The sequence below is a fragment of the Motacilla alba genome, chromosome 4 (genome assembly GCF_015832195.1).
Source record: "Motacilla alba alba isolate MOTALB_02 chromosome 4, Motacilla_alba_V1.0_pri, whole genome shotgun sequence".
NCBI classification, from domain to species: domain Eukaryota; kingdom Metazoa; phylum Chordata; class Aves; order Passeriformes; family Motacillidae; genus Motacilla; species Motacilla alba.
This window is the reverse complement of record NC_052019.1, coordinates 12,308,473-12,336,162: the sequence shown is the minus strand read 5'-3', so window position 1 is coordinate 12,336,162 and position 27,690 is coordinate 12,308,473. Positions and strand designations below refer to the sequence as shown.

Sequence of the window (27,690 nt, the reverse complement as noted above, 5' to 3'; positions counted from 1 at the left end):
TTCCTGTGTAATTCAATTCAAGCAAGAGAACCCCACAGACTAAATTTTTTTCGCTGTGACTTTTTGGTGCCCTGTACTTAATAGCCTATTTTCCAAAGTTGCCACTCTCCTAAGAAGTGTCATTGAAATTTCTGGCATTTGAAGTTGCTCTGGAAAGTCAGTCAGATGTTGGCTACTTTAATTAATGGCCATTTCTTGATTCAATGAAACTGAGTAAAAACCATAGGGAGAAAGTACCAATATGAGTTTAGAACAAACATGCAACTGACACCTACCCAATCTGTGTGCAACCTTGCAGCTGCTGCATTAGCCTGAGTCAGAAAAGGCGGGCAGAACCATGAGCCACAAACAACTTTTTAGATCTTAGCTCTTAACTTAATCTTTAAATTGAGTTGCATAAAAAATTAATTTTTACTTCATGCTCTATGTAGCAAAAGCTAATTCAGTGTTTGCTTAGTTCTAGGAGATCTTTCAATGAAAAACATAGCACAGCTATTAGTATAATGTTTCACCACTGATCATTCTGCTGGGGCTAGGAACTGTAAATAATTAACATGCTGCTTGCAAGCTGGGTTTGGTTTTTTCTTGGAACAGAAACCTGACAGCATTCCACAGAGTCAATGGTAACTCTGCATAGGAAATTATATTCAAACATGGTCCAAAATTTGAAAATAATTTCTTGCAATTTGACACCTCTGTCACATCAATACTCTGACTGAGATCCCTCCACTTTCAAGGAACAGAAGATGCCATAGATAATACTTAGGAAAAAAAAAGGTGCTTTGAAGCCACTTCATCATTTTGTCCAAATTCACTTGCATTTGTCTAGTTTCCATGCCTCTGTCAAAATATAAGGATCTGGTGAGGCTATGGATTCAGTGAAGCTGGAAAGAAGCTGCTTAAGAAGCTGCTTGGCTATGGAATGACTCTGTGCTTTCTAAGTAACGGGGCAGGCAGTTTTGTCTGTGCTTTCATATTTAAAGAAAATGGGCTCTGGAAGGACAGTCCATGTCATTGGGGGGCTGTCAGTCCAAGCAGAACACAGCAGGTGCTTAATGCCATCTGAAAGCACCACAGCAGATGGTGCAGGGGAGGTGCCAGAGCCCTGGCTCAAGCCAAGACCACTGTTGGCCCTACAGAAAACCTTCAAACCACAGACACATCAGCAGGCCTCAAAAGCCATGCCTTAAGCCAACCTCTGAGAATCTTTCAAGAACTGATATACTCCCACTGCTTTGCATGATGCTGAGGGAAGCAAGCCTCATAAAAATCAGTGTAAAGCAACTATTATCATCTCTCCCATGCAACAGGCTTAGATGGGAGAACTTCCCATTTCACCAGTGTCCCATTCAGCATCAAACTCCCCCAGCCAAGGGCAGAGGCACAAAGTACTAACAGGCCCTGAAGCGCTGTGGGATGACATCTGGCATGGACACTCAGATGAGCAATACTCATATTTTTTCATAACCCACAAAATTACCTTGTTCCAGGCAACCAAGCACTTTCTTCCAGTGGCACAGAAGAGAAAGGGTTTGTAAAACTTTAAAGAACAGCATAGTATCTAAGTGTTCAAACAAATCATGTGAAAGCTGATGGGACCAATGTAGCATGGTACTATCATTACTGTGGAATTAATTCTTCACTTGTCATTCCCAAATACTGTCTACTTAGTCACATATGTGCATTGGCTTTAACATATCCATAAACAGGCTTAAATAATTATTTTTAATAAATAAATCTCAGATGGAGAGCATTTATGGCAGCTGACAATGCAAATGAAATAAAATATATCACACCTTCTCCAGCTAATCCTAATTTCCTTGCACAAACTTGGTTTTCATTCCAAAACACCTTATGCTTGGCCATAGCCCAAAGTCAAATATTATGCATGTGAAACATGATGTGTTAAATAATTTCCAAACTTTATTTTTCAAAAATTTGTGGTATCTTCCACACATCTTTACCACACGTTTTAGTTATAAAGCCTATTTATTTACTAAGTTCAAATGCATCTGAGCTAATTTTACCTACCTACAGAATAGTTCACAGGAACATTTTGAGGTCTAACTATCAAGTTCAAATTGTAAGAATAATAAGCACAATAAAAAGGTTTTATGTGTAATAACAGATTGCAGAAATTTTCATGGTCAGTTGAGACCAATGTAGCTTACAGTCTTGGCCTAAGACATTAGCAACAGCTGAAAATCAATTCACACCAAATTTTACAAAAAAAACTTTCATGAGGTTATTTTTCTAACCCAGTCAGCTACTTCATGGTTTACACCTGTAAGAGTTTCCAAAAAATAGATTTATGGCAAGTTCATTGGTAATTCTTAGCTATACAAATGTCCAATCCTTTCAAATATTACTAGATCTTTATCCAGGGACAATGAGTTCTCTAGCTTATGTACAGTTTTAGTTCATATCATGTTTAATCATGGCTTTCATTTTTCAGAATGGGCACTTGCTCTTCAATTACAAGAAAGCCATGTCTGGACATGTTATCTATTACGATAATAAAAGCTGAGAAGGCAGAGATCCCAGCAGAAGAGAATACTGGAACAAGAGGCCCCTGTGCCCGATCTCCAAACAGATTACTTATTTTAAAGGCAGAGAGAAACTCAGGGGACAGGTCCATTGAAGGAATGAGTGGTCCAGTCCTCAGGACCTATTCAGGCACTAATAGGCACACACCCAACCACATGCACAGCCATGGCAAAAATGTTCAATGGTGAAACAAACTATTTGCTTCTGCCTGAAGACAAATAATCCCAGTATTCTTGCCAACCAAGCCACAGCTTCTTTAAAAACAACCCCTTGCAACAGCAACCTGTCAGATTAATGAGAGGCTGGGGGAGAGAAACAAGTCTGGGGAAGGGATTACTCTAGCAATAAAACTGATGGATGAAGTAGAGAGTTTTTTAACAAAAAAAAAAATATCTAAAAGATTAATAGTGCTGCAATCAATGTAATTTTGAAGGTTTATTTGGCCTGTTAAAAACTACGTTTCAGAATTACTTCAGAAGCCAAGAATAGAAAGTCATATTGGAAGAATGACTAGTTAAAAAAAGGAAAGTAAGCATAATCTATGCCACTCTTTCCTCAGTTTTATTTGTCAGGCTTGAGTATCAGCATCATACAGAAACCTTTCCTCAACAGGTGGAGGACACTTTTACCCTTTTGGAAAAACAAAACGCTTTCTCATGGTGTTTAGGCACAGCAGTAGGTGAGCATAATCCTCATCACAGTTTCCTATCCCTGGACAATTCTTCAAATGAAAGAAGACGGCAAGAAGCATAATGGCATTTTTAGATTTTTCATACTAAATATTAGTGGTTTAAGACAAAAAAAGACCCCTTATGTTGAGTTCTGTTTTCTTCCTCTTAAAATCTGAGAAGGCAGAACCAGTGTATGATTATTTGCCAATAGCTGAGTGATTTGACACAGGTACACAAGTACATCCTTAGCTGCTAGGATTTACTTTAGATTGTGCAGAAGTATAAGCAGGAGAGTCAATGTAATACCAAATAATAGAAGTTACCTTGGTCTTTTCTTCTTCCGTTATGGTAAGTGATGCTGTCAATGATACGAGATGTGTTTTATTCTGAGAGAGATACAAAAAATTACCTGTATTAAAAAAAAGCAGAATCCACCGGCAAACAGCCTAGAGTCCCTAGAAAAGCTCCTCTTTAGAAGATTAGCTATACTTCTAATTAAGCTTAAAGCTGAAATAAATCTGATAGGAAAATGCAGTGTACTTAGGGGTAACACTAAAAGAAATGGAAGCAGCTGCTCTGTGGGACACACTCCCCATATTCCATGCACAAAGTATTACATTTTTCTTTGCCCATAAAGTCTGGGTTGACTGAGATTGCACAGAACAGGAGCCTCAGTCAGTACACAAATCTCTACTTTTACCATGTCCTGTTTTTCTAAGTTTTCCTATCCACTACTCTAGTACCACTCCCACACATATGGAACACCTTTTCCTTCAAAACCAAGGAGAAAGGCAATTGAAATGAAAATACATCTGCAGGGTATAATTACATCTATATATGAAAACCACAGAAAAATCATCAAGTCATATTTAAGAACCAAAACATTTTACTTTGGCAGAAACCACTTGTCCTGTCTCCTGTTCAAAGACAGGCTAATCCAGCATTAGAACCAGTTGTTTCAGAGCCTGATGCAACAGAGTTCTCAAAAATCAGCAAAGATGGAGATTTGTCAGCTTCTCTGAAAAATCTTTCAGACACAGAAAACTCTTACACTAAAAGGTGTCTTATGAGCAATGAGGTTTTTCCATTGCTGCACTTGCTTTTCAGTTAAAATAAATTATTTTGTTATAAAAATATGGCAAAACTTTCAATCTCTCTGAGACTTCAGGAACACACATGTAAATATAAGGGACATTTATTTCCAGGACAAATCAATAAAATGGAGAGAAATATGAAAAGTATAAAGAAAGGCTACAAGACAAGACAGAAAAATACTTAAGGAGGTCTAGGACTTCTTAAGCTATGAAGAATAATTCATGCATTTATAAATTCATGGTAAACAATCAGAGAGCCTAAGAGTTTCATTCCATTACATGATGCCCTCATTGTTTAGGCAGGCAAGAACCACCTTGGAGACTGGTTTTTTTACAAAACTTTTGAAGAGCAGAATAAAATTTTGAACAAAATACCTGTGATAAACTCCTGAAAGTTAGCTTCGCAGGCAGTGTCAAGACCCTGCCATGCCACATTTCTTCTGCATCAAGAAGTGCAGAGTAGTTGATTGCAAAGTGTTCTCCACCTGTTAAAACAGGAATATGGAGAGATTTGCTTTCTTCCATGAAAATTTCTCAAAGATCCCTGGGGAAGGCTTGAGACAGCAGTGGAGCTTCTCCTTTCTGACACAGCAGATGTCACACATCCAGAGCAGACAGTTCATGGCCATCTGAGCTCAGCAACATCTTTCATATCTGCTGCCTCTAAGAATTCAAGCAAATTCAGCCCAGGATCTGGAAACTGCATTAAATGATGCCCCGACCTACCCAAAAGCATTATTTTTTGATACCAAAAGTCACATGAGATTATTTTAAAATATTTTCATTACAAAATGGACTGTCTACATTTTAACCACGAGCTTGTTGATTCTCTCCTTGTTGAAACTAAAGAGAAATCTGACAGAATTCAGGTGAACTTTCATTCACAATACACTGAAGTATGGAAAAATTATTGTGACCAACATTGAGCATGACAGTACATAGGCCAGTATAGATAGAGCCTTTCTGTTCAGCCCCCATGGCAAGGTATGGGCTGACTTCAGGATTAATACAGTAATGACCAAACCTCCAACTATGCAGAAATCTGGTCTGCTGGATTTTCTTCCACTTCAGTATTTTTCACACTGATTTGTCTGGAAAAGCTAGCTTCAACTCCAGATTCACTAATTATAAATAAATTATGTAGCAGCTCCAACTTGGCTTACTGTGATCAGATATGAAAGCCATTTTTCTATTCTTTTTCAGGGATAATTGTTTCCAGGAAATCTCTGTGGAAAGCCAGCAATTCCTTCCCATTTCCAAAAAGACCAGTCCTGCAACCACTGCTCACACTGCTGTTAACAGAAATGGAGTTTGCCTATCCAATTGCAACCAGACAGCAGCCCAAGGTCTACCTATTTCCCTTTTCCATGTTGAAATCTTTCACCATAAAACTATCATAACCAGAGATACTTCCATCATAAACAGGAATACGTGAACATTTCTGAAGCTCCTGGAGAAATGTTGTGACTCCCAAAAGCAAGCTGCTAATTTTTGACATGCTTGTGGTTAGGAAAAAGGAGATGAAGAAATCAAGAAAGATAAAATTTAATGCATGTGCACTGATTGAACTGCTACCAATTAGAAAAGGAACAAACTGACTTCACAACTGGAAGAGGCATATTTCTCTATTACTTACTTTGACTTTATAATTTGTTCAGTTTGGAGAGAACACATACTGAGAAGAGCTGCCTTATTTCTGGTGAATCATTTTCCCTGTTTGTATGGCCTCTTGCAATTCCAATGCACCTCAAAACCACCTGTAGCTGAGCTGCTACACTTGGCTAAAGAAGCCTCAAAATATGATTAAAAAGCCTTTAGCAGAAATTTTTAAAAATACCCAAAATGAACAAATACAATTGTGAAAGACTCTCTTTCATTTTTGATGGCACCTTCTACAAAGTAAAGGAGGCTCAGTTCTGTGCCTGGAAGACTGGAAGCAGTTCAAAGATGGGAGTCAAAACAGCTAACAGTGAGCTGACAGATATGGAAACTGCAGCCTAAAACCTTTCCCAGACGTTTTCACCTGCATTAACCAATAATCAAATAATTTACACCACTATAAGGAAATAAATAAATAAATACTGTGATTTTAACAGATGCACTCTGACACGTGTTATGAGGGGTATTTCACTGCAGATTTTGTTACCTTGCAAGAAACTTTTCCTGTAAATCTGTATGCCATTTGTGGTCTTATTCCCACTGTTTTTTTGAACATCTAGACCAGTGATGTTGTCCATGAGGATAAGATCTGTGATGTTTGTTGAGAGCAATGTGTTGGTGTTATTAATCACAAGTGTAATGTATGCAGTTTGAGGGTCACGTTCAACATCCACCTGAAAGCAGAAACATTAGTATTAATGAGGCAAGACAGCTGTATGTGCATCTTAACAGCAAAATTCATAGCCATGATTACAAATGAAACTTCATTATACGTGTAAACTCATTTCTGAAGGTATTCTGAGTGAACTGCAAATGAAACTACACTCAGTTTGATCCCACACTCCCAGTGAGATTTTAATCTTTGGAATATCAAGCTGTTGCTTGGAGACAGTGGCAGAAAGCTACAAGGTGGAAACTCAGTTCATACAGGACCAGAAGCATAATCAATTTCTGAATATCCCCGTGATACTGCATACAACACAAAACTGGATCACAACTTTATAACCAGAGTTTGGAAAATTCTTAAATTTGTACCTTTGTACTACAAGGATGTTTCTTTTGCAAGCTTCCTCACTGCAAAGTAGTTCTCTCCACGCAGTTTTGTTCTCTATTTTCCTTTCTTTCACAGCAACCCCACTCTCTGAAGGACACCAGCTATCTTGACTTGCCCTTCCTACGTGAGGGCAGATGGAGCCACCCGTGAACCTGGGAGTCCATGGCTCTGCTTCTAATTAGCAGTGATGGTCATACACTAATCACCAATCTCCAGCAATATGCGCTCATGTGATTTTATTTATTTATTCCATTAAATCTTAAGTCTCATTGAGCAATTATGACCCTCTAAATGAAATTATTCTGAGCACAGAGCTGCTTACTGACCTCTCACCTTCCAAAACACCTTCCTCTGTAACTCATATTAAACCAGAATTGTCTAAATTCTTACAGGATCTATAATAATATAGTGATCTATAGTATATTCATGATGATTTATGAGGTTTAAATAATGACACTTAATAGTCCTTTAACTGACAGAATTATGATTCAGGCCAAACTTTCTCTTTTTAGATCTTCCTTTTAAGGAAATGTCTACACTGTATCTGGACACCAGCAAATATAAAATAATATATATTATTATTTTATAATATATAATATATAAATTTTATATATATAATATATAAAATAATAAAGCAGTCCTCATGAAAAATAAGTTCTAAAAATATGAACTGTGGTGGACTTCATGGTATCCAGAGTTCATGGTATCCACAGAGTTCAATACACACAGTTATGGTCTCATTGTGCACTGATCTCTGCATTTCATACTAATTCAGCATAGAACAAGATGACAGCTGTAGAAATTAAGGGACAAAATTCCCAAACTATTTATTGTACTAGAAGCTGCAAGCAATGTATAAAAATGTATGTATTAATGCATGTATAAAAACAGGCTTAATTATCTTTCTGAGGAAACCATTGCCAATATCATATGCCTGTATATCATGAGTTATACCCCAACTACTGAGAGTTAAAATCATCAAGTATTAAAAATGTGTTATATTTTGGTCAGATTTTCTCTCTCCTGGTTTCTGAACTGGCATGATGCAGTCAAGATGCCTTTCCACATTTCATGTGCAATCATAAAAGCTAGATGCCTGCTTTAAAAAGCAAAATCAAAACAAAACAAGAAAAAATACTCAAACCCGTATTTCTCATTAATATTAAATCCATGTTTTTCATTCCTTATTTTTGACTGGCAATCAGACTTCAGCTCAATTTCAAAGGGGTTGAAAGAATTTGGATTTTTTCTCCTTAAATCAGCAGATGAGAATCAAGCAACAGCTATGGTTTGCCTGCTCCTACAAAGAACTACTCTACACAGTGCTGCCACTGTGATCAGTGACCACTGATTATCTTCTTTAAATTGCTCCCCTAATTTGCCTGAAGATGTTTTTTCTTGCTTTTGGAGCAGATGGTTAGGCTGCCAGGCACCTACAGGAACCAAACCCAATGGCAGCCACTGATGATGCATAAGCACCTACTCTATTTACTCTCTGCTGCTGAAGTACCCCATGTGTGTCATCAACCCCTGCAAGAGATCTCACTTCAGGTACCTGGGAGAGTGAAAAAACCAAGGGGCATGGACATGGACATGGACAAGACAGGAGAAAAAAGAGGAGGAAGGAATTGTCACAGAAATTGAAAGGAATGGAGGATCCTTGTTAGGAGTAAGTTAGAACAGCTATAAACAGGAAAGAAAGGAGAAAAAAAAGATTATAGGATCATTGATAATCTCCAATGCACAAATGCTTAGGAGATTAAGAAACAAGACAGGTAAAAGTGTTAGAAGACAAGCAATTAAATTTAAAGATTTATTTCAGCTCTGCTAAGGATTATTGTCACTGTGAAGTACTGTTACAGAAAAGTTCATGTCATACAATGGAATGAAGCTCTTGAAGAGACACATTTCTGAAAAGAAGGAAGACAGTGGGTGCTGGAAGCACTGGTAAAATTTAAACACCTCAGTTTCAATAAGGCTATTTCTACATTAAGATGTTGGAAAAATCCTGACTCCAAGAGGCAAACATAAGACACCTCCATGCTCTGAGGAGCGACTCATTGCAGGAGGAGGAAAATGTGAAAATTCACTTTTTTCTATTTAAAACAGCTAAAGAGCACCATATGGCCAGTCTGTCTCTTAGCACGAAAATATTTGTTCACTCAAAATAGGACTGAAGCAGAAGACAATGTAAGCCAGGGAAAAATAAATGTGAACTGCATTTGCAGGTGGAAGACAATCACATGTAATTGTATGGTTTTTAGTAATTTACAACTAATAGCACAACAAAAGTATTTTCTAAAGACAGCATCTACAACAGATTACCTTTAATCTCCTACAGCAGTTATTTTGCAGCTTTTAATGAGCCTGTGTGAGGCTATGCTGTGAACAGCAGAAAAAACAACATGGGACTGTTTCAAAGCCTGTTCCTGAGAGGCTTTGGTATAAAAACTGGGGATCCACAGATAGAAAAGCATAAGATTCTTTGTTCTACTTCTTATGTCTGAAATGCTTACTATTCAGCCTCATTAATGATATGCTGCCATTTCAATAATAACATTAGAGGTAATTAGCACCATGAGATGTGATGCAATTTCATTCTTCTCTACACAGCTGATCCGGTGAAGGTTATAATGTCACCTCTTCTGTACTGGTTACTGAATCCTCTACCCTCATAGGCACCATTTCAGTGGCTGAATTCAGATTGGTCTTAAAGTTGGATGTGTTCTCTTTCTCTCCAGGAAACAGCTAAGATGAACTAACTGCAATTATAAAAATTCATACCTGCTTCATCGAGTGCAAAGAAAGGGAAAATAAAAAAGGAAAAAAAAAGAAAGGAAAAATAACAGTCCAGTAAAAATAAAATGGGAAGTTAGAAAACTTTCCCACAATAGGGAGGTCTTTGCTCCTTACAAGCATTTCCACAAGTCAAATGAAACCTTTCTTCATTAAATAGTGTGCTGCAGGAGACAATACTCAGACTATGACACAATAGCTTTGCTATGATTGTGTGTTAGGATGCCCAAACATGTAAATGGACAACACAGGGATCAGTGCATCATCCTTCAAAAGAACTCCACATTTGAGCCAGGTAGGGCACCCATGGCTGGGCTAGGGGAATATCTCAGAAGGTTTATCTCATCTTGTAAAATTTGTCTCTATCTCTACCCAGCCTCTTGGCTGATTACTCGGGAGTTCATTGGGATTTGCCCATTTGCCGTTTTAGAAATTGACAGTTGGGTTTTTACTTCAACCACAATCCAAAATGCCCTGAAGCCTGAGAGATTTCACTGACTTCTGTTTTGAATCAACATTGCAAAACAGTGCCTCTCAGAGAGTGGGACCATTCTAACATCAAAATGCACATACTCCCAAAAACTCAGCACGGCCACAATCAGGTTCCCATTTTTAAAGGTCATTTGGGCAAAAACTTCCTACCAACGAGAGAAATGTAAGAAAACTTACCATGCCACATTTCTGAAGGGTTATTCCAAATTCAGAAGACACTGACATATTGGACACATCTTCAGGCTATGGAGGAAGGGGGTGAAAATCTACATAGTGTATGAAAACTTAATTCACAAACTTCAGGAACAAGTTAAATTATATAAATAAATAATTTAAAAACATTTAGAGGTACCAAACGCCTTCAAATTTAGGAGTTTCATTATCCCAACAGTTTACTCTTTTTTCTAGTCCAAATATGTAAAAATTACTTATTCCCACAAGTAATCATTAGAATCCTATTGATATATTCATCTTTTAACAATCATGATTCACAAAAAAAACACACTATGCATAAAGTTCATCAGACTAAGTGTCAATCAGAATTCACACAGCAATCACAGAGCTGTACCAGTCACAGGAATTCTTTGGAAGTCCCAAAACTAGACGGTGTTGCTGAAGTCATGACAAATGAACACAATCATCTGAGACAGAACTGAAAATGTACTAACTGGACACTAAATTCCCAACATTCAGTTTTTACAGAATTGCTACAACCCTTACAAACACTGAGACTGGCAAAGCATCTTTCACTGACCGGCAGGCGGCTGACGTCAGACTCCCGTTTGAACACTGCCTTCTTGGTCCAAGAGGGGATCAAGGCAAACAGCGAATGGCTCCACTGGCTGTCCGAGGCTGCGGAGCTCAGCAGCTGGGGACGGGCTCTGCTTGCCTGAATGACCACAGGTAAGGGCACTGCTGAAAACCAAGGCAACATCCAGCATTACAGCTAAGGCTGGGTCCTGCATGGCAGCCACTTGGTGCAGAGTCCACGGCTCAGGGCTCAAGGCACCAGGGCTCTGTGTGCAGGCAGAGACAGATACTCTCTCTCAAGGCATTCAAAATCATGACAAGCAACAGAGACTGAGGCCAGCCAGGAAACAGAGATGGGATTTGACCTGCAAAACCCAGGAGGAATCAGATCAAAACTGTTTCCTCCCTAAGGAACTCCCATATACCCCACAGGAAACTTCCTGCCATTTAAATGTAAAGCACTGAATGCATGAATTAAAAGGTTTAAGTTGTAAGTCAACTGTTAATATTTTCAACACAAAGAAACTTTCAGCAAAGCATAAAGAATTCAAATAATCCACAGTGTGAGGGGCATCAGTGCTAAAGGTGTTCTACTTTAAAAATGCAGTCTTCCAATTAAGCATTGACCTTGCCAATACATATTCAGAACTGAAGTACTTCTCAGTTGAAGAGGGGTCTCAGTTGAAGTGCCATCAAATCAAATGCTCATAAATTTACTAATAAGCAATATAAATGCTATCTTATACTCTTAAATTTTTATGAAAGATTAGTCAGTGATATTAAACAAAGTAACAGGCATAGTTTTGAAATCATATCACTTTGATCTATGAAAGTAAAAGCACTTATGACATTAATAAAAGAACTTATACTAAAAATAAATAATTTAATATGTTAAATTGCCAAAAGGTAAAGCTGATGAATTAAGAGAAATATGTTATGAAAATTTAAAATGATAGCTGGTTGTCTATGTTCAAAGAAGTTATTTTTTTCATTTTTTTGCTTAATATTATTCTCATATATTACTTATTTTTAAATCAATTTTCAGCAATATACATTAAAATGAACAAAAACTCCCATTAAGAAGGCAAGTAATTTTTTGAAACGACTTTTCTATGAAAAAGCCTGTTACATATTAATAAAATATGAAAAGCTGAAGACACTAAAATCTCACCAATATGAGTAGCAGCAGTTTTTCTGAAAAGCCACTGCTCTGTAAGAAGAACAATATAAAGAAATACAATTGGTTGCAAATAGAAAAGCATGGACAGAGCATTCAGAACTGGACCCGTAAAAGGAGCCTTAAAGCATTAATGCACATGAATCACTGAAAAGCATTCTGTTAACAGAATGAATGAGATGCAATTCTGCTGCTTACAAAACCCAGGTGGACATGCACTTGGGGAGTTGCCCTGTCTTCCCAATGTTTACTTGGAAGGGAGTAGCATATACTTGACAAAATTGTGAATGTATAGGCCAGGGAAAGTTGGTGTCTATATTTTATGATCAGTTTTAATTAACTTCTCTAAGTCTTACTTGAGTATTTAAACCACTGTTAAACAACGTGACAGACTAATGTAGGGTAGGGACTGTAAAAACAACATGGCAAACTCGGCGAGGACAGGAACATGTAGAATTAGGACAAATGTCCATATATCTTTGGGGTTGATATTTTCTCAAGACAGTCATGCATGGCTTATTTCAATTTCAAGACTAAGCAATGGTGCAAATCACTCAGAATGAAACCAGTGCTGAATTTTCAGTGCAATACAAACCTGCTAAATACCAATTTGAGCTCACCTACCCATGACACTCCCCAGCAGATCCAAATATACTGTATCTCACCTCCAATGGCTTTAAAGCTGTTTCTGACTACTGAATCAAGCCTCTTTGCAGTTCTGTATAAATATATTCATACACTGAAAAAGAATAATTTTAAATATTCTGTGTCTCTGATACATTAATGCAACTGTCACCCCATTCCTATAAAAGTGGGACACCAATTCTCCTTTTTGTTTTCTTGACTACAGGAAATGCACTTTCCTTACAGTAAACAGAAACCCTGAATGAGCTTCTTTGTAGGGCTTTGTAAGTCAGAAATCAAAATGACAAAAATGAATGAACTCTGTTGAGCAACTACTACCTTTAAAGTACTTCTTGTTTAGCAGTTCATTTCCTTCTGAATTTGGGATGAGGGCAGACAACCAACAAGAAGTGTGCAATTGCTTCATACGGTATCTTTTGATCATGTGTCCTGTGTAGTATAACATCTCCATGAGCACACCCAACTGCACTCTACACGTGACAGCAAAGCCTGATACTCTTCCTCTAAAGAGTATCAAGTCCACAGTAAACCAATTTAATTAACTGATCATGTTCCCTGACTCTGAATGAATCTCTGTATCACTAATTACACAGATGAGTCTGTTTTCAAGCCGTGCTTTGTCATCACTGACAATCCCAAGATAATGTTCCCAACTCCCAGCAGAAGTCACCAGGCATCTTATTTAGCTGCTCCATCATCAGTAGCTGAAGTACTTGAACGTTTTATGCTAAGCAGCCTCAACACTGATCATGATGACAAGGATGCTTCTGCAAATCCACTTGTATACTCCCAGTGGAAGGTTTTGCTTCCACCAGTATGATGCATGTCCCTACAACACTTGCGCCACTGCTTTTCTCCAGAATTTTTCTCATCCTTCCTATTAATTTCTAACATTATAGTCTGTTCTGTAATACCCTGGATCTGCTGCCAGTAAAGCTGCACTTTTCTGCAGCATTCTTGTTTCTAGTAGTGACCAGATTGTCAATTAAATAAAATAACATTTTTCTGATCCACAAATATTTAACTGTCACTGAAACAGATAATCTACAAGAACTTAACAGCTTTTCTACATAACTTGCTGCATACTCAACATCAGCCAACATAACTGTATTTATCAATCCACCTACTGTCTGTTTTCAGGTAAGTTCTTATTGTAGATGTAGGATTGTAGATGTCTGCTGGGTGCTTGAAAGGCTAGACTCTAAATATCTTAGAAAGGATGGTACAGGGATAATACATTCTGTCTTTTTCACAAAAATTCTAGATTTCTGCTCTGAAATGTTGTTTTTTTTTTTAACAAATAGATTCATCAGACTTTGGAAAATACTAACACTTGACTGCTGAAACCTTTCACTGAAAAGCATTGGGCTTTCTTTTGGATGCTGCTCAGAAGTGCAATTTGTTTCCATGGTGCCATCAACACTGATCCTTCAGAGATGCATCCCAGTTCTGACAATGACTCTGAGGTCTCCTTGTTCCTTCCACTCTTTTCTTCCTACTGCTTCAATCTTCCTAATTTTTCTGGCTGTTTTCAGAAAAGCCATTATCAGGCTGCAAGGCCGTAATTTTCATTGGTTTCTAAATGGTAATGACTCCGAGCCCCCTTTTTTGAAAGAAAATCTCTGCAACGCAGGGAACAGTTTCAGCTTTCCACACAGCCCAAGCAGCCCCCTCTCAGCTGGGCTTGCCAGGCTGCCACCAGGCACTCCCTGACTACAGTGCCTCAGGCCAAAACATTTCCCAGCAAGCAAACTACCAGAGCATGGGGCTTCGTCTGGGACTTTCCTGTAAACATCTCCAAAGATGCCAAATCAAACAGTTCATCAAAGAAATACAGTAATGTCACTTTCTTTTGAGATGTGAGACAATATCACAATCTTTAAGAAAATATTTTCTTGTTTTTTTTTTAATTAAAAATTCCCGTTTTACAAGGCATTATCAAGCTGTTAAATATTTTATCTTACTTTTAATTAGCATGTTAATAAAATGTTTTCCCATGATTTAATTCTACATAAACCCAATATAAACGGATATGTCAGAACCCTGCCTTAAACTGCATATTCCTAGCTAATTACCAGTGCTGGTAGGTAGACCTTGTATAGAATTTCAAAATGAAAACACAAAAAACATATTAATATAGCTGCTACAGCTGGAATATCGGTGTAACATTTTACCTCTCACATTCCTGTAGCATTCACTCAGTCCCCTACATTCGCATTCCACCACCACACGAAATGACAAATGCACAGTTGATCAGAGCAGCCTCTGCTTAATTAATGTTAATTTTCTTTGCTGTTCTCCCTGGGTCGTTACTTGCCACTCCAGCTTTGTGCACTATTGCCTTCTGGGCAATATTGCACGTCTGGGTGTCCAGCTGCCACTCAAGGCACAGGAAATATGCTTAGAAAGGAGAGCACCCACTGCCAGCCCTCACTGCATCCACTTGCTGCTCAGGGAGTGCAAATACTGAGGATCCAACCAGGCACAAAAGCCACCTGCTGTGTAAAGAGTCTGGTGGCAGTGGATCTGTGTTCATATAGACTGGGGGTAGAAGGATGGGTATTCTAAGAAAAGAAATTTTCCCCTGATTGTGGACAGCACATCGTCCTTTACTTTGAAATTAGGTCTGTGTAAGGACATGGAGCTGGCACAGCACAAGCCTTGAGCACTGGACTCAGAGGTCTGAGTCCTGAAAGTGTCAGTGGCATCCACCACCCACCATCAGAACTGCACATACATCATTACAACAGAAGTTAAGGTGAAGGTTACTCTTGGCTACAGCAATTAAATAGGATAAGAGAAAACTAAAATCATCTTACAATAGGTTTACATCAACAACTCAAGTATGTCCTTAAGGCTCCTATACCTTTACAGCCCATTCTAAGCAGCAGAATGTCAAATTACAGTAGGAAAGCAAAGACACTGACAAGTTTGCAAAATTTCAAGTTCAGAATTAAAAATGAGGAAAAAAACCAATCTAACTAAGACATTAATTTTAATTTATGGCTCTTAAGGGCTGAATATTTCAATTCAGATTCCAGAATCTCACTTGCTTACCCACCACAAATTTATCAGCAAAGCTTAGAACAATTTTGCTTTATTTCAGTGGGTAAGAGAGGAGTTAAATATACTTACTTGCTATATTTTTGTTGTTGTTGTTCTAAATTACTCCCTGTCTTGAAAACCACCCAGGATACAAGATCCAATTTGAAGTCCTTTCAATTACACACAACAATGAACAGGCAAAGGTAGCAATTTACGGTACTCAGTTTTGAATGCTGCCATTAGCTTTTCTTGTTACAATGTCAAAGAAACTATGGGCATTAAAAGAAAAAACAAATCTACTTTCCAGGTCTGTTTTGAATAAATCAGAGCAGACTCAAATATAGCTCTCAAAAATCCACTGTGTTCCTCAGTCACAGGAATATTCTAGGGTTGTCTTTTCTCATCTTACGCAGAACAACTCGAAAAAGCTTCCAACAGAAACACTGAGATCAGTGTGCTGTCACAAACCATTTCACACTTCAGCACCCTGCTAGAATCAATGACAAAGGTTTTATGCATCTCTCTGCTTTCATCAAGAACTTCTTCACAAAAACTAAAGAATGTAGTTTAGGCAAATCACTAAAACCTTAAGTTTTAAATATGTTGAAAATTTATATTTACTAGAATGGGGCAGTTTTCAGTTATAAAATCAAGAATATAATTCAGTGCTTGTAGCATTCACTTAATACATTATTTACCTACTACAAAATGCCAGAATTTCACAGAAATCACAATAATTGAGGTTGGAAATGACCCTTAAGATTAAGTCCAATTGCAAACCTAGCACTGTGAAGTTCACCACTAAACCATGTCTCAAAGCATACATCTTTTAAATACCTCCAGGGATGGCACAGTGACTCAACCACTTCTCTGGGCAGCCTTTTCCAACGCCTGGTAACCCTTCCCATGAAGACGTTTCTCCCAATATCCTAACCAAATCTCCTCTGGCACAACCTGAGGCCATTTTATCTCATCCTGTCACCTGAGAGAAGAGGCTGACCCCCACTTCACTACAACTTCCTTTCTACCTCCCCTGGGTAGTATAAAAGGTTTCCCCCTGAGGCTCCTCTCCAGGTTAATCAATCCTAGCTTCCTCAGCTGTTCCTCTTAAGACTCATTCTCCAGACCCTTCACCAGCTTTGCTGCCTTCCTCTGGACACACCCCAGCATCTCAATGTCTTTCTTGTTGTGAGGGGCTGACTGAAGACAAGATTTGAGGTGTAGCCTCCCCAGTGTCCAGTTCAAAGGGACACCACTTCCCTCATCCTGCTGGCCACGCTATTTTAACCACTAACAAAATGATACTGAATATCAAAATCCTCAACTTTTTTTTTTTTTTTTAGGGCCAGAAGGTTTTTCTTATCAAACCACACTCATTTCCTCTTTCGGTGGATGGTATACAAATAATTTGCAGCCCATCACAAAGCAGGATGCACACAGTGAAGATGACATTGAATCAGTACTGGAAAAAAACAAGCTCAGCAAATCTGAATTATTTGCTTTCATATTTAAATTAATAAACTAATTTGTGAATTAGCAATGGCACAGGGCAAAGAAATTAGAGGTATCTCACTTGATAACTGCTTCAAAGCATGTAATTTCTAGGCAAACACATGTAATGAAATAATCTCTTGGGGAACCACAGTTATGGAGAGGTTTATTTAACACACTGTGTTGCCCTGTTAATCTGTTATATGAGGACATCCTAATTTTTTAGGATATAGTCATCTCTACCATGCTCAGGTGAAGTAGAACACTACTTATAATACATATATAGAAATTAAAGACCAGACTCAGAGAAACAGAGTGATTTTCTCAAATTTACATAAAAAGCCTGTGGCAGTCAGCCCTCAGATGCAGCTACACCAAGCTCAAAGTGACTTCTCTAAGTTTTGGGGTACCTTATTTCAAGGAGATTAGGCAACTACCACTAGAGGTGTTCACTGTACCTGAGATCACTGACAAAAATACTTGATATCTGCTGTGAAGAGTTACCAGCACCTCAGCAGTACCTCTAGACCCACTGTATCTATCAGTCTTTAACCCACAACATCCAACAGTCTTTAACAATCAGTCTTTGGTCCAGGACAAAGTGGTCCAGCCACTGCAGCTCCAGAGGCCTATAAAAATAGCCTCAAGAATATGTATTGCAACACTGCTGGTAAATGCACAGGGCTTAAGCTGGCTTCTGAAACTGAACATCTTGATCAGCTTTAAGTAGTGTGGGTTTTTCACAAACCTGGGAACTCTGGACATCAGAGGGTACTCTTATACACCATTATGCTTAATACTGAAAAAGGGCTCCTCCTGAAAATGATTCAGAGCAGGGTATGAAAAGAAGCCTTCTCACAAGGGCTTCATTCCAAATGAGCCATTTAGGGAACCTAAAGCACCCTTGTTCCTAATTTCTGTGCAAACACCCCCCTGTAGCTCAATACTGAGAGTTCCACTGATGTCAGCAGGTCACCAAGGTGCAGTTCCAGGCCCCTGCTCACCTTCACACACATGCCCCGTGAGTCCTGGGACCTCCACAATGCTGAAAAAATAGAGGAAACAGTTACATACCTGCCATTCCTAGGCATCCCATCTCTTTCTGAAGCCACAGATCATCTTCAAAAACCTGGAAGAGAGCAATTATTAAAAAAACCTCTTTTGATAACTATCTATTACTGAACTTTTACACTGAATTTATGCTTCAATTACACAATTACACAAAACCCTATCCTACAAAGCCTCAAGTTTCTCCAAAGTTAATTACCAGAAGAGACACAACTTGGCTCTAGAGGTCTCCCACAGCTTGTCAAGCAGTATGAGGCTCCGCTGCCCAGCATGGATATGCATGCTTAGGGCTCAAATTGTACTTACACTTCATATTATCAGGATGGGTCCCTGCCCAATAGTGGAACTGGGCTGGCTATTAGTTTGCTTTCATTAAATAATCTTTCTTTGCCATTTTTGTAGGCGTATTTGAGGATGAAGGAAAAATCTGATTGCTAGGAGGCAGCAGGAACGTGTCCTTATTAGATGATCAAGTCCACTGACATTACACTCATTTTTCCTCCAGAGAACTACACAGAGTCTCTCAAAGGGGCAACATGCTAAAACTGCAGCTTGGAAGGCAATCTGTGACAGCCTCCTGCCTGTGCCTGGACCACAGACACTGCTACAGAAATCACAGCTCAAAACATCAGTAAAAGAAACCAGTGTTTTTAAGGAGTTTTATTGCCCAGTGTTTTGATCAAGATGTAGTAGTCATACAAGCAAGTTCTTGTTTATAAAAGATTTGTCCTTGCAGGAGCTAACAGAGAGGTAGGAATGTGGATAATTAACAGATAATTATCTAACTCTTCCTGGCGACATTAGCCACATTTGCTGTTTCTGTTTGCTACCAAACACTGCGTGTCAGTAATGTTAAGTACTGACTTATGTCAACACCACTGTTACAGTACAGCATGTTAGGGGCAATTTTCTTCTTTGCCTGCTCAAGGAAGCCATCACTGATTACTGCTGGAGCTGTAACTTTAGTTACCCTTAAAGGAAAATATTTCTCACTTCAGACAGAGCACTTTCCCTCAACATAACAGAAAATGCAAGATATCTCACAAACCCAGATGCACCAGAAGCCCTGGGGTTTAGGGAGCCTCTGGAAAACATAGGTCCATACAGGACTGGAAAGCAACTCTTTGAGAGAAAGAAGGGACTCAGAAACAAACATTAGCATGTACATGCAGCAAACTCTGAGGAGCTCTGGGAGATGCCAGGCACTGAGCTCTCCACTAGAGGCTATTTCCAAATACCTTGTTGTACAGCTCTTCCTAGCCTCCAGAATTCTTGTACACAAGCAGAAGTACAGTAAAGTTCTTTAATGCCATTATTAATTTATTGGCCTTGGTTAAACAATCTGTATGACCACAACTTTTGAGCAACCAAGCACCTCAAGAACACAGAAAGAGCAGAAAACTTCAGCAGCAAGCTGAAACAAAAAAAAAAAATAAAAAATTGTCTGGTGGCTAAAACAGACAGAATTATTATTATTACTATTATTATTATTATACACAGAATGAGTCCCTTCTGAGCTAGAAGGACCCTCACAGATCATTGTGTCCGACTCTTGAATGAATGGCCCATAAGGGGATCAAAACTGCTGTTTGTGTGCCTTTCCATCTATGCATATGGATATGCAGCAACAGAAATCACATTAAAAGGGTATCAATCCCTGCCAGGCACTTCTAGAGCAGTGTAGGGCCCTATCTGCATCAAGGAAATGTGTACTAGCCCACTAAATTGATGTAATAGCAGTGTAGAACACTGATGAAAATACAGACCACCAATATAGTCTTTTATGTTAAATTCAATCTTCTTTATAAATACATATCCCAAATATTACTGTTATGTATTAAATCAGCATATATATGAATTTCAGTGTTGAATGTCAACAGCTGCATTGTGAGCCTGCAACAAACGCTGACCATGGTTTAAGCACGTATAAAGACATGTTAAATATGTGGCTTTCTAGCTAACAAGCTTCATTTCCTACTTTCTAGGAAATCAGTACACAACTGGCTCCTGATTTCCACATGCTCCAGGTTTTTATTCCTGTGATGTCCATGTGTGTCAGCTACAAAAGACATAATGGCATCCCTTGTTATTCCTTCTGCCATATCTGACATTCAGTTCTCAGTGGAAAATATAGCCTGAGTATTCCAGCAGAAGCCTTCCACTCTGCTGCAGAGTGCATCCACGATACCAGAGGACATCACAAGGGGTTCCAGATTGGCAAATAGTGCCAATTCCATGGACCTGCACTCACATCATGCTTCAAAAGTAATTAATTTAATGCAATAATACTGTCAGGAAACTTTTCCCAAAATTTTAAATAAATTTATTCTTCTGGTAAAGTAATTTGGTGTGCTGTTTGTTGGTTTTGGGGAGAGTCCCGGTTTTGGGAGGGTTGTGTTTGTTTGTTTTCCTGCAATACTATTTCCTGTGTATTAGTCTTTCTGTAATCCTACCAACAAACTACATTTGTAACTCTAATCCCCACTGTACAGCAAGGTATGGACAAAAGATGACTATGTCAACATATTTTGAGATGGCTTGACAGACACAAACCTAGATAAGGAGAAAGAATGAACACAAAAGCTCCATCCTAAAAGCTACTGTACTCCTCATTGGAAACTGACAGTACTGAGCAGAGGTGCTGTGACTAGATAAACACCAAGGGCCTCTGTTCTGAAGCACAGCGAAGCACAGACACAGCATCATCAGGACTGGAAAGGAACTCTGGAGGTCATCCACCCCAATCCCCTGCCAAGGCAGGGTCACCCAGAGCAGGTGACAGGAACACATCCAGGTGGGACTGGAATGTCTCCAGAGGGAGACTCCAAAACCTCTCTAGGCAGCTGTGCCAGTGCCCTGCCACCCTCAACGAAAAGAAGTTCTTCATGTTGAAGTGAAACTTCTTGTGTTTTACTTTATAGCCATTGCTCCTCGTCTTGTCCCCGGCTACCACTGAAAAGAGTCTGGTACCATCCTCTTGACGCCCACCTTTGAGATATTCATACGTATTAATGAGATCCCAATTTAGTCTTCCCTTCTAGAGACTAAACAGGCCCAACTCCCGCAATCTCTCCTGGCGAGAGATGTCCCACACCCCTCAATGCTTTCATGGCCCTCTGCTGAACCCTCTCCAGTGCCCTGACGACCCTGTCCAGAACCTGTCGGCTGCCTCACCACGCCAGAGCCTGGCAGCTTCCCCCCCCGGCCGCAGAGCCGGGGAAGCGCAGCGGGCCCCGCTCCCGAGCCCAGCCCGCCGCGGGGGCTGTGAACCGCCCGCGGGCCGGCCGGAGCCCGCCATCGACCGCCGCGCCGCGGGGCCGCTCCCCACCCGCACCCCGCGGGCACAGCGCTTACCCCAGTCCGACCGCAGGGCTCCCGGGGCGGGCCCCGCCCGGTGCCCGCCGAGAGGGGCTGAGCGGGCGCGGAGGGGCCGCCGGGCAGCAGCGCCAGCAGCAGCCCGGCCAGCGGCCACCGCATGGCAGCAGGCGGACCCTCCGCGGGTGCGGACGGCGCCGCGGAGACTTTTCCAGGCGTTGCCCCGAATCAGGCCCGGCCTTAGCCGCCACATCCACCCGCCATCGGTCTCCTCCCACCGCGGCGAGGGCGGAGGGGAGAGGGCCCCCGAGCAGCGGGACCTCCCCTCATGCCCTGCCCTCTCCTCGGCGCCGGCCGGGCCCCGTGCGATGGCGGCGGTCGAGGGCTGCCTGCGGGCCGTCGGGCTGCAGTTCTGGGCGGACTCGCTGCAGGCCCTGCCCGCCCTGCTGGCTCCTGCCGCGCTGCTGGGGCTGCTGCTGGGCGCCGCCGCCGCCGCCCTGCTCTGCCGCTGCGCGCTCGGGCCGCGCCGGGGCGGAGAGGTACGCGGGGCCGGCGGGGAGGGAGCGGGGCCGGCCGCGGGCGGACTGCTCGAGGGAGAAGGAGTGCTTTGCGAAGGTTTGAAGGGCGGAGGGCCCGGGAGGTGTCGCCTGCCGGCTTTGCCCGGTGCACAACACAGCCTGGACTGCCTCGGGGCGAGGGGCGCGACGGGGTGCGCTCTGCAGCGGGCGTAGGTGCGGAGCCCCGTAATTCCTGCCACACGTCTGCTGGAAAGGATTTCACTACTTTCTTCTAATAGTTGCTGAAAGAAATGGACTAACTCTAAAAGGAGGCCGCTGAAAGTGTTGAAGTGTTCTGGATATTACCCCTGGCCTGTATCTCTAACATACATGACCTGCAAGTTGCCTCTCACAACCACCGCTTCGTGTGCGAGGCAGTGTTGCTTTTGGGGATTATGGAAGATGTACCTGGTTTGCAGAAGTTTTGTGAGATGATTGAAATTAGACGCCAGTTTTTGTCCTAAACCAGTAATTTTATTTCCAAAGTATTTTACAGACTTTTCCAAAGTTCATGTTGCAACAGAGCACAGAGTATTAGTACTAACCCAGCAATAACTTTGCACTGAGGGTGCACATGGATACCTAAAGAAATAAAGGAGCCTGAGCACTTGTGATGGTTTGCCTGATACCAAACTAACATTGTTTTCTAAAGTGTGTGATTTCGTTAACAACATACTTGCTGTTCTCTTTTAAGTACTGTGGTTCATATCTCTTTATTTCATAATGTTTGTTTGGACTCATAGATTGCAGAGGCAGCACGCACCCACCAAACCAGGCAGGCGCCCATCTACCAGGCAGATATATTTTCTGAGATTTGCTATTGATTTATGCTTTTTTCTCCCATCCCACTTAGACCCAGGTCATGCTGGACTGACTGGAGGTAGCAGTGGTTGGTGCTGGCACAGCAGGGTATTTGGAGCCCTGCAGAGTTCTGCCAGCCTGCCAGTGCAGGGTCTGGTCCAGCTTGGTTTTTCACCACACGTTTTTTGACGTATAACAGCTCTGCTGCATGTGTGTATCTGCTAGTGTTGATCATCATTAAACATGACGTAGGAGACAAACTCTCTAGTTCCCAACTGCTTTTAAGTTGGAGGATTGAAGTTTTGTTTGAAGCCAGACATTAGGCTAGTAATGGAGGCACTTCAAATGCTGGATCAATGCATGCTGTGCAAATACAAGCTCTTCTGATTCAGTTGCTCATTTTCCATGCCTTAATAGGTGTATCTTTATTGTACTGCCACTACCAACTCAAATGTAGTCATGTGCAATTTTGTCCTTTATGTCATATATGTCAATAGGGAATAGAAGCTGCCAGTTCTCCCTGGCCTGGATCTTCAGATGCATTTAGATGTTTAAATGCTATTAAAATCAATGCTGCTGCCATAAAAGGGTTATTTATTTTGAAAGAAAAAGAAACTGCTTGCTGGTGCATCCAGAGCACATTACAGGGTGGGATGGTTGTATCCTGTGGGTCTGATTTCCCCAGTTTAACAGGGCAACCTTAGGCTGTTCCTTCTTCCCACTATCTGCCCCAGCAATGCTATGGAGCAAGCAGGTGCTGAACTACACCTATTGCAGCCTTCTGTATCCAAAGTAAAAGCAGGGATAGCTTTCTTGAGTATATATTCCATCCCAAGCAGCTAAATTATCCTTAGTGTGGTAGCAGCGCAAGTACCTGGAGTATGAAGCAGCTTTAAGCACCTCAGTAAGCTAACACATTTGTCACTCAGCCTCAGTTAATCACTATTTTATAGATCACAGCCTGAATCTGTGGGACTTGGATGCATGGAGGATGCATAACTCCCTTATTTGTTGATTTGTATATAGGATGCACTGAGTTAGTTTTAAGAAGAAATCTTTACCATGGTAACAAATAAATTACAAGATTGCTGAGGGAGATTTGTAGCTGTTCTTTTCTCATCAGTCGATTTTTAGGAACCAGCGTCTGCACTTCAGCACATCTAAAAAGCTAACTCAGAAATATAATCTGAATTATTGCATCATCTTGCCATCTTGACAGAGGCAAGTCATACAGGATTAAGTGTGTTCCAAAGCTGGGCTGTTCTCTGTGTTCTGGGAAAATGGACTGCTTTACCTACCAAATGGCCAAATTATTCAAGGCGAACCTTTCCATAAGAGAGTGACAGGCATAGTGGCTGCAGCTGTATCATTAGACTACATTAAAAGTAGTCAGTGTATTGAAAACCTGAAAAAGGATTTAAAAAGTAGTCCATGTATTATGGCTGCTGTCTTTTCCTTCACTAAAAAAATAATCCCTCCAATGCTGTGTTTGGGGGGAGGCACATTAGTGTTGTTTTCTGATCTCTGTAGTGTGTAGGGAATACCATGTGTAGCAGGAGGTTTCATTTCCATACAGTTTCATTTCCATACATCTGTGTCCCTACCAGTGGCTTTTTGTGTTTGTGAAGTGAGGCCAATAATATGGGCTGCTTTTGGGGAAGGAAGGTGATGAACATTTTCTGATAGTTACTTCTCCCTGACAGGAACTTCCACACACATAAAGCTTCATTTAGGAAGTTTGTCTCATGGTCAGGGACAAAAAAATACTTGGCATTCTCTTTATTGCTGGTAATTATAGACAATTTTAGTTAACTTGCTGTAATTGAGATGTTTGAGCTCAGACCATGAGGTTGACTCCATAGGCTGTACTATGACATTTTGAGAGCAGATGGATTGATTTGACAGGTTCATGGCCTCTTAAAACTTTTTAGATTAAAATTCTGCTTCTGGAATGACACATTTTAAAAGATAATTAATTTTAATTATTCTTTTCTGAATATGTAAAATTTGCATTCCTTTTCCGAGTGTACTTTTCCAAAATTTTCAACTAATACTAGAATAATTTTCATGATGGAGACATGAATGTATCCAGGCTGCATGGAAGATGTTTCCAGTTAACCTGAATGTTCTCAAGTGTTACATTTTATGTTTTCTCTTGGAATTTCAGAAAGATGATTCTCAAAGACTTCTGGAAAGCTTCACTGCTGATGAGAAAGAGCACACGCTCATGAAAAGTAAAGCAGAACCCTATACATCAAAAGAGGAAGTGGTGCTGGAGGTAAAGCTCTGCTCCAAATTGTCTTAATTTTAGTGGGTTTGGAGAGAAACTTTAAAAAGTGTTCAAAAAAAGTGTAAGATGGAGAGTGGGAGTTGATTGCTGCTTATGAATGCAACCATTTTGAGCACTTATTCCCCTTATGAATTCCGTTTCTCCCAAGGCACTCTTTGGATATTTTTTAATCAAGATCCTGGGTTCTTTTTGGACAGAGACTTCTTTGCTTTCATCTCTATGTCATCCTTAGTTTCAAAAGGCTGATGGGATAAATTAACACTATTAACATAAGAAAAAGTTTGTAAGTACTGAAGGACCACTGTGGTGAGCTGGGATTCAAAGACAACTAGAGAATTTGTGAAAAAAAAGTAGAAATATAAACTTAAGAACCCACTCTCAATGAAAACATCAAGTAACTTAGGTAACTTTTTTTTTATATAATCCCAAAATAACTGGAGAACCAGTCCTACTGTGCAGTCATTAGGTCACTATCTATCACCCAAAGCTGATTTGACTGGTCTTGCTGAAGCTAAAGATTGTGATTTAAACTGCTCATTTAAAAATGAGCAGTTCAGCTGACTCATTCCGTCTATTATACATAAATTAAATACATGAATAAAATGTCAGTCATAACCAGCCAGTCTAGTGCTTAGCTTCTAACAAGAACTGATTTCAAGAAAATGTTACTGTTAACATTTAAACTGTTGGTTTAAATCCTGACAGGTAATGAATCTTCATTTCACCTTTGTGATCAGGAGTGGTGACAAAACATGCTTGGTCATTTTGCTTGAGTTAAAGTAGAATATAACAAGTGAGCATGGATTAGGTTGCTTTTTGAAGTATAAATGTTGTGGGAGAGCTTACACAATTTTACATATTTATGATTACTACCAGTGTTTTTGAAATGGGGTCACAGTCTTTTAAAGGTGATAATTCACAACTACATCCATTTCCATAGCATGGCTCATTTATAAGAGATTAAGAGGTAACCTTGTTATTTGAGGGGACTTTCTCCCACCTATGTGTCTAACTACTGAAATTATATGTATTTTTTCCTACTAATTTGTTCCGATTTCCAGAGGCTTTTGCCTTTACTAGCATCAAATTGACGTTTTATGAAGAAGCATAGATGGAAAATGCTTTTAATTAGGTTAGAGCACTTCAGAAAAACAGGTATTTTCATTCTGAGACTTTTCACATTGCAATAATACCATAATTACTGTATTAATAATAATTGTGTGTTACTTATGCCTGCTGAGAAGCAGGAAGTGTTAGTTCTAGCACACTGCAATACAGCTTTCCAGGTTTGCACTGGCTGCTCTGCCTCCAGTCACTGCAGAGCATTAGCTCTGTCCACTCCTGTCCCTGAAGTGCTGGGACTGCTCACCAGGGGCAACTTTATCAGTAAACTTTATCAACAAACCCAAAAATGGAAATAAATGAAATGGAGATGAAAAAGTGCAATGGTAGAAGTCCAGTGAATTACATAATTTGCTCTTCTCTGTCCATTTCCATTTTTAGACTCTGTTAGTGCTTTGATATTTCCTAGAAAAAGCTTTATGAAAAACCCTGTGTTTTTACAAATCAGTCTTTCATTTCATATGACAAAACCAAAAGAGATAAAATAGGAAGTCCTAGTGCTTGGATTTACACATTTTATCTGCTATTTATAGCCAAACTTTATTAAGCCATACCTAACCTCTCAAAACAAATTATGATCCCATTGTTCCAGCATATAGAAAAAGGCAGTAGCAGAAAGTCAGATTTTGTGATACAGAAAATTGTGTGAAAAGAATTCAGTATCTATTAAAAGTTCTTTGGAAAAACATTGTTATTTTCTCTACATTTTGGGTTAAGGTTGTATTATATAAGTTTTTCCTGGGACTAAGTGATGACTGTGTTTGCTTAATTTATTGTTTCTTTATTTAAATTGAAAGACAGAATTTATGACCATGGTGATGTCTGTGGAGTTTATTATTCTTTAGTAGTTTTTATTACTAGTTTAATTTGTAAAATCTTTAGCTGTTGCTAAGGGTTTGGAGGTGGTGACAAGACACAAAATGAAAATACCTTGCAAACACCAGACACTACCTATTTTCTCCTTGGAGAATTAAAAATATTTTGTAGCAGTGGTAATGACAAGAATTCCCTTTTCATGTTTTCCTACTTGGAATGAGCCTTATGAGAAGACTTCTTACACTAAAGCAGGGACAACCAATATACAGTTACCAGTAGGAACATTTAAGTTGTGCAACA

General features: G+C 39.9%; 2 protein-coding genes across 11 annotated transcripts in view; one reads left to right on the top strand and one right to left on the bottom strand.

Annotated features, from left to right (window-relative positions):
- Positions 1–21,998, bottom strand: part of EVC2 (EvC ciliary complex subunit 2) — a 61,493-nt gene extending 39,495 nt beyond the window's left edge. For 3 of the 7 annotated variants that reach the window (XM_038134444.1, XM_038134447.1, XM_038134446.1), the window contains exons 1-7: positions 21,844–21,998; positions 18,496–18,550; positions 11,068–11,228; positions 10,491–10,556; positions 6,459–6,645; positions 4,688–4,797; positions 3,542–3,604 (exon numbers count right to left, since the gene is read on the bottom strand). In XM_038134444.1, the coding sequence (XP_037990372.1) occupies positions 3,542–3,604; positions 4,688–4,797; positions 6,459–6,645; positions 10,491–10,556; positions 11,068–11,228; positions 18,496–18,550; positions 21,844–21,966 (765 nt within the window). In that variant the 5' untranslated portion in view covers positions 21,967–21,998. The remainder of the gene's footprint in view (positions 1–3,541; positions 3,605–4,687; positions 4,798–6,458; positions 6,646–10,490; positions 10,557–11,067; positions 11,229–18,495; positions 18,551–21,843) is intronic. The other 4 variants (XM_038134445.1, XM_038134449.1, XM_038134450.1 and 1 more) reach the window with 4 other exon arrangements.
- Positions 21,999–22,143: 145 nt separating this feature from the next.
- Positions 22,144–27,690, top strand: part of EVC (EvC ciliary complex subunit 1) — a 49,791-nt gene continuing 44,244 nt past the window's right edge. For 3 of the 4 annotated variants that reach the window (XM_038134454.1, XM_038134453.1, XM_038134452.1), the window contains exons 1-2: positions 22,144–22,343; positions 25,330–25,440. In XM_038134454.1, the coding sequence (XP_037990382.1) occupies positions 22,173–22,343; positions 25,330–25,440 (282 nt within the window). In that variant the 5' untranslated portion in view covers positions 22,144–22,172. The other variant, XM_038134455.1, reaches the window with a different exon arrangement.